Source organism: Mizuhopecten yessoensis, unplaced genomic scaffold (genome assembly GCF_002113885.1).
Source record: "Mizuhopecten yessoensis strain PY_sf001 unplaced genomic scaffold, ASM211388v2 scaffold2049, whole genome shotgun sequence".
In the NCBI taxonomy this organism is placed as follows: domain Eukaryota; kingdom Metazoa; phylum Mollusca; class Bivalvia; order Pectinida; family Pectinidae; genus Mizuhopecten; species Mizuhopecten yessoensis.
In genome coordinates this window covers 566,016-578,628 of record NW_018404352.1, presented here as the reverse complement: position 1 = coordinate 578,628, position 12,613 = coordinate 566,016, and the positions used below count along the sequence as shown (strand labels likewise).

At 34.7% G+C, this 12,613-nt stretch overlaps 1 protein-coding gene across 1 annotated transcript in view; it reads left to right on the top strand.

The window, feature by feature from the left end:
* The first annotated feature begins 425 nt into the window (after positions 1 to 425).
* LOC110444647 (TBC1 domain family member 19-like) overlaps positions 426 to 12,613 on the top strand; it is a 42,356-nt gene continuing 30,168 nt past the window's right edge. Inside the window, exons 1-5 of the mRNA XM_021489013.1 lie at positions 426 to 781; positions 2,591 to 2,663; positions 3,568 to 3,689; positions 6,442 to 6,516; positions 10,011 to 10,074. Of these exons, the coding sequence (XP_021344688.1) occupies positions 686 to 781; positions 2,591 to 2,663; positions 3,568 to 3,689; positions 6,442 to 6,516; positions 10,011 to 10,074 (430 nt within the window). The 5' untranslated portion in view covers positions 426 to 685. The remainder of the gene's footprint in view (positions 782 to 2,590; positions 2,664 to 3,567; positions 3,690 to 6,441; positions 6,517 to 10,010; positions 10,075 to 12,613) is intronic.

The following is a 12,613-nucleotide window of genomic DNA, read 5'->3' as shown; positions in this document are numbered from 1 at the left end:
TGTTTTGCGGGCTGATACGGGTTTTGGGGTGTGATACGGCGGGGGCTGATAGGGGTTTTTGGGTGTGATACGGCGAGGGCTGATATGGGTTAGAGCAACTGTGTCGTATCGCATATACAAAACCCCCGTATTAATTGGTAAGTATGTAATAAAAAGGATAAATATCCATGTCAATTCCAATAAACGCGAACAATTGTGGCTACTGTATATATTATTTTTTTCTAGCTAGGCGGGCAATACACAAAATACATTCATGTATATATCCTTCCACCTGATATGTGCATTTGTATCGTTTTAAAGATACTCTTTTGTGAATAATAAGCAACTGATCTTAAACAACAGAAAAAAGCATTTCAATGATTTAGCAAAGAGACAACAAGAGTTACCTCCCTTATAAGTAATACTCTTTTATGTTGGAAGGCAAAATTATCGAACTGGAAATCTGGGCAGGCTTCTTATTATACGTTGAGTTGTTTATAAGTATCACAATTACACTATGTCATTCAGTGATACATTTAAAGTACGTAAGAAATATTTAGGATATATTTGTATGTAAGCAATACGTGCAAACACCGAGTAACCTCCAAGTACCATGAACATTCTATCCTGTTGCTAAGGACTCGCAATATTTCCACACGGCTGTCTCTCCGAGCACCTGGTTTGAAACCTGACATTATTGGTCAAAATGGGAGAACCACCTTTAACACAAAAGTACATGAAAGAGCTTATACATGACCTGAAGGCTTCGAAATTATATACTGACTTACAGAATGCAGCACAGGTAAACATCACGTGATTCATCAGACATCATTCTCATTAACGGTCAGCGTGCATTTGCATTGCTAGAGCTGTTTCGTTTACTGTAATTTCATTAAATGATACACAAGCATTTCGGTAAAACGTTGAATGTGTGCATACGGAAGTCATACGCACAGTATTAATTGTAATTCGACAAACAATCGTAAGCATAATATGAAACACAAAGCAAGATATCAGATCAGCATTCCCGTTTTAAAACGGTGAACAAGAAAAAAACCTGTGCATTGTTTTAACTTCTATTTCTATTTCAATGTATCAAGAGGTACCAGACTTGACCCCAAGTGGTAACAATAGACGTCTTTTGTTTCCACTTTGGGTCAAGTCTGGTACCTCTAGACACAGGGGCATGGCTCTACTAGAGGAGACCCCTATTTTTTATATTACAAGTAAAGCGATCCATGTCCCTGTCTGTGCCTCTAGATTATTAGTCTGGTACTCTACGGAATGAGATAGCAGGAAATTCTTCCTAGTCGATTCTGTAGGAAGTGATCAGTATTTTACCTAGATGGTCATATCAGATGTCATTATTTTCTAATATCTTCTATGGATACAACCTGAAGCCTATGGTTAACAAGCCTGTCACTCTACGGAATAACCTAAAGAGAAATTCTACCTAGCTGAGCTGGTAGGATACAACTAGTGTTTCCCTGACACAAAGAACTCGTCTCAAGTGGACCTATTTTGACAGGCAACTTTCCACTATTTAACCTTACTATTGAATATCAATTTTGACAGGCAGTTTTGTAAAATAAGTTATAATATCAACGTTTTGGACAAGGACGTTTGAAATCCTGGCTAAAAGCCTGATCCAGGGGTAACATCAATGCTTATGAGAGCAAGGCAAAGTCCTGTTAACATGTTTCCTTTAATGGTCCCTATATATATATATACATGTGCTTTGGTGAAACCTAAGTCATTATTTTGTCAATGCCTCTGCTAAGGATCAAACCTGAGACCTTTGGTTTACTGTGATAGTCTGTCGTTCTCCAGAATGAGTTAAAGATATTCTAAATAGCCAAGTAGAGTGACATAAAGATACACATTGTTAAATGATAGATCTGTCATAATAAGAAGAGTCTTGAACCTGGTTTATGGTTGAGGTATGATTTAAGTATGTAATACAGCCGTGGAGCAAATCTAATTGAACACTTATGGTTTACCAGCCTTCCGCTTGACTTGAACTACTTACCTACGAGTAAATATATAGGTTGTAGTAACTGCCATACTTAATTCAAGATGTGTTTATGTAATGATACATGACAAACCAGATATTATCTTATTTTGTTGTGTGTAAAATGTCACATATCATCCATCACAGATTGCAAAACTTAAAAAAGACACAGATCTCTGAAACTTTATGGTGAATTTTTCCCTTATCTTTTCATCTATTGATATATACATAATCAACATTTTTACTCCAGATTAAGGGTTCAAATGACATCTCTGAAACATAACGGTGGATATATTCCACCTTTCATGCAATAAATCATCGTTATTGAGAATCAGAATTTTTACTTGAAAGAGGGCTGATGATCATCCTATAAGGGCTGAGGAGCAGGGACATACAGTAAATGGTTACACAGTGTAAAAAATTTGCACAACCTCTCTGATACACTTGTTGATTTTTGGCAGACATTTCATAAAATGATTTATAATATTTATCTTTAAACATTAAATTCAGCTTTTACTGTTCCCAAAAATAGAAGATTTCGTATTGTTTCAATCTGAATATGAATTTAAATAAATTCATCTTTTATTATCACTTATGCAGGTAGAAGTTGCTAAAACACACCTGAGGTTATCTGATGTGAGGAAAGGTGTTCAAACAGGACTGGTTAACTCGGGTAAGAGGACTGTAAAATTATAGAATATATTTACATTTTATTTTAGACCCTGCAGGTAGGGCGTAAGAATTGTACCTGCTGCCCCCAATTGCATGATCGTAAGAGGCGACTAAATTTGGGACCTTATCTCTTCTCTTCTTTCCAAATAACTTTCTTCTTCCTAATGTCTCCCTTGACAATGCCTCACTTTTGGCCATTTGTTGAGCGTTCGCCCCTGTGAGGAAGGCTTTGGGTTCTGTCCCCTGGCCGAGACATACCAAAGTCTTTAAAAATGGTAGTTTATACTCCTGCTTAACGCTCAGCAAATTAGGAGTGGGACGACTGGTTCGCCCGTTGTCAGTATAATGTGACCGGGTGGGGCGTCCTGCTGGGTGTCTTCGGCAGTATGTTTCAGTGAGGTAGCACTATAAAGTCGGCATCAGTTCCGCGCTATTTCAAGGAGACAAACATGAACATATCGCAGCCTCCCAAAATACACGCACATACACTACACGCATGCATCTTGCACACAGGGGAGGCCGTCCTTAAATGACCTTAGCTGTTAATAGGACGTTAAACAAAATCAAACAAACAAACAAAATCATTTTATAAAGTAGATATATATGTATATTTTTGGTTTTGTCATTAGTGTTAACAGTTTTGCTTTGAGTTTTTCATCTCAATATTGATCATACTATCATTTTAAGCACTAAAACATATCTACATAATTATTTTTGTATTACAGAGGTAACTTGTCAAGTTACAACAATTAAAAGTAACATAAAAAATACACTTTGACAAAGTTTTTGAACCTACTCATCATAGATTGTATTGCAAGGGATAGATGTACATGTACATTTGTTATCATATTTTGCTTGTTCCATTAATAACCATTTCAAATTTTGAAATATTTATTCTTTTCAAGGATGGGACAGGAAGCTGAGGAATGCAATTTTCAAATACATCCAGTGTCATCCAAAGATACCCTACCCTCTACCTCCTGCAGATCACATGAAAGAACCGTTGTTGTACCTTAGAAAGGCACAGGTAAGCACTTATACCCATCATCTTTCTATATAAATATATATACACTTTTTTTATTTTGCAACAAATGGCCAAGTGGTTAAGGCGTCTGACATTCTGTTACCACTAGCCCTCCACCACTGGGTTGCAGGTTCGAGGCCTTACGCTGGGCAGGTACTGACCGCAGGTCGTCGGTTTTTCTCCGTGAACTCCGGCTTTCCTCCACCACCAAAACCTGACACAACCTTAAGGTGATAAGAGTGTATTGCTAAACGGAAATAGGAAGTACATGCCTAGTTGAAAATCCAATGTAGGGAGACAGTATCACAATTTCCGCATATTCTAATGTTTAATATTAAACTGATGAATATTGTATGTTTATTATTGACAGAACAGTGTGTTCTTTCACTATTAAAGTATTTCAAAGCAATCCACAGGCATTAATTTAGTTGTTTTTTAATCAATGAGTCACATGTGTCCATTTTTCTGTACTTCAGGAAACCGGCTACTTTGAAGTTTTCAAGAACGATAACTCTTACATGCAATTACTATGTGTATATGGTTTTATTATTAAATGTCAATTTTAAATCGTTTATAGATAATTCATTTAACACAATTTCAGCATTCATGAAATTGATATCGTATATTAATACAATACTAATGTATGTCAGTATCATTTTTATTGACATTATATTGCGAAAAGTTGTGTGTTTCATTTTTTTTTTTTACAAAATTCACTCCTTTTTACATAAATTTCCATTTAAAATCCTTAAAATTTTGACAACCTATATTTTTTTGTGGCAGAAAACTTTCTTTACTTCAAAGCAATATAACTTCAAAATTTGAAGAAATTCTACTGAGAAATGGCGGCACAATCCTATTACCTTAAGTAACCATAGCTGGTAATAGGACGTAAAACACAAACAAACCCAAACAACAATTATGAAACAAGTTATTTCAACTTATATTAATCACTTTTATTGGCCCAGATGTAAGCACACAGGGTTTAATATGGGAGGAAACCGGAGTACCCTGAGAAAACCCACCTGGTTGTATTAGGTGACCCCATATCTTATTATGTCCAATCAGGGAATCTAACCCCGGCCGCCTTGGTAAAAGGTGAATGCATTATCCACTATGCCACCTGACCACCCATCCTCTTTCTATTTCATCACTGTTTGCAATCAAATTTGATACTTCTATATACTAGGCACATTCCTGTAAAAAATCAGTTTAGAAGTATGTACATTGTTGTAACTATACATTTTTAAAGATTTATGAATTAGTGAAAAAGATTGCGCCTGTTCCAAAAAAAAAAAAATCACCCTCACCCCTCACCCTTCAAAAGTTGGTTCATGTTGCAATATATAAAGCCCAAGTTTCCTCTGGCCTATATGCCAAAATGTCTAAGTCTGGTGTTAGGGCCAGAGGAAACTCGTGCTAGTTGCAATATAGCCAGAGGAAACCCGGGCTAGTTGCAATAGTACCTTAATGTTTAATATCATCGTACACTGTATTTAGATGAAATCTAAATGTCAATTCCTTACAATTTGGTATGGACAGAGAATATGAGGAATGAATATATATTAGTCATAGAAAGCCTGTCTGAACCAGTAAAAAATACATCATTATATACCAATTACTTATTTATAAACCAAAAAAGTCTTCCGGGTGTTTTTTACACTGTACATACCCAGTTAAAAGACAGTAATGTTAACGTTATGATGAGTTTCGGCATGTTTCGTGCAAAAAAAAAATAATCATAAAAGATGCTCCTGTAAAAAGCTAGTTTTTCTGCATTTTTATACAGGGTTTAATGACAATATTATCTTAATTTCAACACTAGACTGACTAGTACTTCTGCTGATATCTTTAGGAAATGTGTAAGGACTCGCACAACTAAATCATTTACTTTTTGTTATTACTAAACTTTTGAGCTAACAGCTTCAGTATTTGAAGTTCAACACCAGTGACAACTGTCTAGATTCATAGATACATACTTGTAATAGGCTTTTAAAGGGATTTTTTGGCAGGTTTAATGGCGTATGAGAGCGCTACAAGCTTCTGCTTTTGACAACCAGAAGTTTACAACCCAAACCGGTGTATTGGGACGGGAACACCCCCTGACTTTTGACCCCATATCAATCTGCCATCACTTATTAAAACCTATTATAACTATACATATCTCTGAAGTTAAATATCTGCAGATTTCATTCAAAAAAATAAATAATCTGTCAACAGTTATACACATCTAAATTACTGAGAGGCACTGTATTTAACAGAAACAAATTACAATTGTATATAACACTTGCTGATTATTAGCTGATTTAGTTGTGCGTGTCCTGTAAACCAAAAAAATGATGTTGTAAATCCCTTAAAAGTGACTCTCCTGCACTTACCCTGTTCCAGATCTCCCGACAAAAATTGTTGTCTGTGTCTGAAATTGATTAAACTTCAAACATCAGGTGTTCATATTATTGCTTTACTTGATAATGTCTTAATACCATGGGATGATCTATAACAATTGCATGTCTTGGCTGCTCGAATGAAAGTCATAACAGTGGATTTTCTATAGAAAGACAGACATTCTCATAAACATTCTGTTTCTTGGATTTAATTATCAAAGAGAAGCCTCTGTAACCATCCCCCAATCATCAGGGCCGCAAATGCTAGATCTCGAGGGTACTAATTTTGGCAATACAAGTACATATGTATTATATATTTTTTTCTTTTTAAGATAGATGAATTTCTTATGTTATTCAATTGTTTCTTGCAGCAAAACTGGGAAAAACGAATTTTGAAAAGTCTAAACAGTATGTGTACGGAACTGAACATGCCTCTAGCCAGGAAGGTAAGTGGATCAGTCTTCACTGACTGTTACTGCTCTTTTAGTTGGAATGATATACCATTTTTATTACCAGGTAATCAACTGGTATGAACAGAAATGCTGGCATTGACCTTTTACACTTAATCTCTTATGCATTAAATCAAGTTTGGCTCGGTACAAACAGCTTGTGTATGAAGTTTGGTATTATGGTAATGTTTTTTGGGTGTGGAACTTAGGTATGGGATTAGATATTGATTTAAGGTATTATGAAGTTTGTTTATGGAGTTTGAATATAAAATTTGTATGTGAATGTTGTGAATATATGGCATTTCGATATGAAGTCTGGGTGGCAGAATTAAATATGTTTGGGTAGGAATTTTGATATGAAGGTTGAGTATGATATTTAGATACAATTTTTGAGCATGGAGTTTGGGTACAGAGTCTGGGTATGAAGTTTGATATGAAGGTTGAGTATGATATTTAGATACAAATTTTGAGCATGGAGTTTGGGTACAGAGTCTGGGTATGAATTTTAATATGAAGGTTGAGTATGATATTTAGATACAAATTTTGACCGTGGAGTTTGGGTACAGAGTCTGGGTATGAAGTTTGATATGAAGGTTGAGTATGATATTTAGATACAAATTTTGAGCGTGGAGTTTGGGTACAGAGTCTGGGTATGAAGTTTGAGTATAATGGCTGCTAGTTATTTAACATCTGTATCATCCTTTACTAGTAAGGAATCAATGTTTGCTTTTATTGTACATGTACATGTATATTTAAATCAATGTACTCAAGAAACTCTGTTGCAAAGAAATTCAATATTTTATTCATAATAAAAATTGTTGCAAAGAAATTCAATATTTTATTCATAATAAAAATTGTATAGACTTTCAAATCAATTCACTTAGGAATCTGTTTTATAACTCTTGTAGCAAAGTTTGGAATTGGGATATATATATACTGAACTGATTTTGCCCTTTTGTGGATGTTTAAGTTTGGACCAATACAAACTGATATAAAGCTGTGAACAGTATGTGTGAATGTGTTTTACTGGTTCAACACATATTGGATTCATAATCCTTTGCTTGTTATATATATGTCCACTTATCCATTTCTCCACTCCTGAATTGATTCATTGGAAACATTTGGCATCACCACAAAATCATTTTCTACAGGTACGACTTTAATTAATTTCAGACATATATATGTATATTATAGAAATCACACCCCTGTTTTACCTCTCCCGTTGCCCTAAATTCTCACAGTATATATATACATTTTGCTATCTATAAAACAATTTCTTTAAAACTTAAATTTAATGTATTGCAATGCTAAGGTATATCTATTGTGAAGCTGTGCCAATATGAGTTTTTTAGTTCACCTTAATTGTCCAAAGGATCAAAGTGAGCTTCTCCAATAGATACACCACAGCTTTCATCAACTGTTTCTATGTATGATTTCTTAGGAACTGCTTATTGAAATTTCATCAGATTAACAGGAAATACAAAAAACTGTACAAATAACGTGGCTGAAGGGTGGGGCCAATAACACCTAGATTCACCATATTGCTTGAAGTGACTTCTCCTCAAGAAATTACGTAACGTGTATCGAAAGCAATGTCCATAAATGATTAAAAGCAACCAAAACGTCTGCATCTCACTAATACAATTTGAGCAGTAATGGGATTCGCAGAAATGAAATTATATGAAATAGTTTCAGAGATTTTATGCTGTTATCCATACTAAACAAGATGTGACGTGTATACTGTTTACATTGTACATGCATTATATTTGTTTAAAGATTTATTTCTAAAAAAAAAATAACTAGAAAGATATAAAATATATTTTAGTTTGTTCGTACTTTTCATCTATCAGATACACTTAGATATATATTTTTTTACGATTTTAATTTCATGAAGTAGTTAAGTAATGCACTGGAAACCATTTTTGTCAGTTTTATTTAAGCTTTGGTAAATAATTTTTAGAAAAAAAAACATACATTTGCTTGACTTTCATGGAAAACAAAAGAGCTGAATTAAACAACAAACTAATCAATGGAAATGTTATGCTTGTAAAAACTAGGACTAAGACCTGTATTCAAACCCTGGACTTCAGGTTGTTATAGTATCACGCTAACTGACTGTGCTACTTCGTCAACAGATATGTCCTGGCCCAACTGTGCTGTAGTAATTTCAAACCCTAGATTAATTCATTCACCCCTGAAGACACATTTGAACTCTTCCAATTCAAAGGTGGGAATAGTTCATTATGAAATTCCAGGGGTGAATGAGTTAATCAGAGGTCACTGTAAATACGAAAACTCACAGTGCAGTGGGACAGTAAGCCTTAAGCTACAAAAATAGCATTGATAATAACACTGCAACATGTTCTGTACAAAATGTTTGAATAATGTACATGTTAATTTCTGTTATCTTTTTTTTTCTCAGTATATGTGTTTATGTATCTTGCAAAGCAAAATCCGAAACTATTACACATAACATGCAAGGCTAGGAGATATATTTTCAAAGGTCAGACAACAGCAAATACCCTGGACGGCTGTTGTGTCACATTGACTGAGATAAAGATATCAATGCAAAACCTTATATTATAAAGAACAAATTACTTCTAAATCATTACTGTCTATACAAACACCCATGTTTGGGTTCCACCATTAAACATTGTCATTGTTGATTTATATTTTGTTTCACTATCTATAAACGTCAGATGCAGGATCGTGAAGAAACAAATCTGTTTTTCAGAGCAGATCACATTAAATCTTCTTTCAAGCAATTATTTAATCATCAGCATTGAGGTTGCAGTGGATGTCAACATATTGAGGAATTTGATTAAATTAGGTTCTCAATTTATAAAAGTGCAGAAAGAAATAATCTAATTGATTAATAATTTCATTCTAAAATTTCAAATGTAACTGCATTATTATTGTGTTGAAAAGTTATTAGGAAGGGGAGTAAACCATGTTGCAGGATTATTGATAGCTAGGGTATGTAGGAGATCTAGAATAGAAAAGGTTTTAGAACTGGTGTTCGTTATAGATGAGTTAACCAGAATGTAGATATAATGCGGTGTGTATGGGAGATGACAAGATTTGTAGAATTGAGGTTCACGTGAAAGTAATCCAAGATTATAGAATATGTGTGATATATTAGCAGTTAATTTTTACCAAGTTTGAAGAATTTGTATTAGATTTCGGATGAGAGGTACCCAGGCCTGATTGTAGAATTTGTGGAATGAGGATGAACAAATTTGGGTGGAATAGAATTGGTTTAATGAGAGTATTTAGAGTTTTGTAGAATTCCTGATAAAATAAAAATGAAACTGATATTTTTTTTTTACAAAAAAAACCCAACTGAATTCGTTGTAATGAAGGCAATATGTAGGTGTATTCTAAGCACATATCTGAAAAAAGGCGTTAATGTTATCTTAAACATTTATAACGTTTAGGAGTCATTATAAGATGAAAATCACTGTGACACTTGTTAATGTTTTTGATTGCAGAGACCAGAAAAAGAGCAGCGAGATATTATCCACAGATGGACAGAACTTGGGACAGACGGTCCAGGTAATTCAAAGTCTTTAATTATTTAAAAATTCAGATACTATCAATCTATTATATATTTGTACACAAAAAAAGGGTGGTGAAAAAAACCCTGAATATATTATAGAATTACAGATCAGTGTCAAAAACTGAGCTCTTAAGAATCTACTAGCAATTACATCATACACTGCACAAGCGAATTTAATTTGTCTTGCTTGTAAATAAAACAAGAGGCCCAATTGGCCTGCATCGCTCACCTGGTATTAATCTCACAATTGTAACCTTAAAAGAGGACTAAAATAAAGCTACAGGAAAAATATCAGCGTCTTAACTTAAAGTTCAAAGTAATTCAGAAAAAATAGGCAAAGGTCATTCATTTGAACAAACTTGGTAGCCTTTCATCCCAGTATGTTACTGGCCAAATACCGTCACCCTACGCCTCTCGGTTATTCAGAAGAAGTCGTTTAAAGGTTTTAAACATATTTGACCCCAGTGACCTTGAATATAAATCAAGGTCATTTATTTGAACAAACTTGGTACCCCTTCATCCAAGCATGTTACTGGACAAATATCACCCAGGCCTCTCGGTTTTTCAGAAGAAGTCGTTTAAAGGTTTTTAAACATATTTGACCCCTGTGACCTTGAATATAAATCAAGGTCATTTATTTGAACACACTTGGTAGCCCTTCATCCCAGCATGTTACTGGCCAAATATCATCATCCTAGGCCTCTTGGTTATTCAGAAGAAGTCGTTTAAAGGTTTTAAACATATTTGACCCCTGTGACCTTGAATATAAATCAAGGTCATTTATTTGAACAAACTTGGTAGCCCTTCATCTCAGCATGTTACTGGCCAAATATCATCACCCTAGGCCTCTCAATTATTTAGGGGAAGTCGTTTAAAGGTTTTAAACATATTTGACCCCAGTGACCTTGAATATAAATCAAGGTCATTTATTTAAACAAACTTGGTAGCCCTTCATCCCAGCATGTTACTGGCCAAATATCATCACCCTAGGCCTCTCGGTTATCCAGAAGAAGTCGTTTAAAGGTTTTAAAGATATTTGACCCCAGTGACCTTGAATATAAATCAAGGTCATTTATTTGAACAAACCTGGTAGCCCTTCATTTCAGCATGTTACTGGCCAAATATCATCACCCTAGGCCTCTTGGTTATTCAGAAGAAGTTGTTTAAAGGTTTTAAAGATATTTGACTCCAGTGACCTTGAATATAATTCAAGGTCATTTATTTGAACAAACTTGGTAGCCCTTCATCCCAGCATGTTACTGGCCAACTATTATCACACTAGGCCTCTCAGTTTCTTTGAAGAAGTCGTTTAAAGGTTTTAAACATATTTGACCCTTGTGACCTTGAATATAAATCAAGGTCATTTATTTGAACAAACTTGGTAGCCCTTCATTTCAGCATGGTACTGGCCAACTAGCATCACATTAGGCCTCTTGGTTATTCAGAAGAAGTTGTTTAAAGGTTTTAAACATATTTGACCCCTGTGACCTTGAATATAAGTCAAGGTCATTTATTTGAACAAACTTGGTAGGCCTTCATCCCAGCATGTTACTGGTCAATGACCATCACCCTAGGCCTCTTGGTTATTCAGAAGAAGTTGTTTAAAGATTTTAACATATTTGACCCCGGTGACCTTGAAAATGGTTGAAGGTCATTTATTTGAACAAACTTGGTAGCCCTTTATCCCAGCATGCTTCTGGCCAAATATTTTCACCCTAGCCCTTTTGGTTACTGAGAAGAAGTTGTTTAAAGTAAAAAGTTGACGCCGGACGGACGACGGACGACGGACGCCGCACCATGCCATAAGCTCACTTGGCCCTTCGGGCCAGGTGAGCTAAAAAACAATAATATGTCAAGTATTTCATTCACATACTTATAATTTTAAGGTGGTACACCAGATGCTTATCTAGTATGTGTGGATTATAATTCATTATTTTTACTAGGTTAACTAGTGTGTGGGTTGGATTCCTAATTATGGTCGATCATAAAATAAGATAATTAGAATTCAGTATTCATTATTTGAACATCAGTTATATGGACAACACCTAAGTCTATAAGCCTGGGGAAAATTCAGTACTGTTTTTAACTAACTTCGCTTCGACGATAACAATTATTGTTTAAATCATATTTCATGCTATCCTTTTTTTAGAGTAGAACCTGGTAAACTGGGATGAGGGTTTGAGTAAAAATATCGCCTATAATTTGAATAAACGATTCACTATTGATTTCCATTATCCTGAATGTTTTTTCTTTTTCATTATTTTCGGACGAGACTGTATCTGGACTATGTGAACTTTTTCATTTGATGGTGTTCGAAAATTTACAATATCATCGATGTTATATTAAAAGAATGTAATGGTAACGGTAACATACATTCAACTGCTGTAACTATATATACAATTATAAGCTTACATGATATCATATTTTGGTACATGCTCTATCATGTTGTTCTGTTGTGTTTGAAAGGATGCCTAGAACAGTGGCAGATCCAGAGACCTATCTGGGGGGTGGGGGGTGGGGTGGGGTCCAAATTTC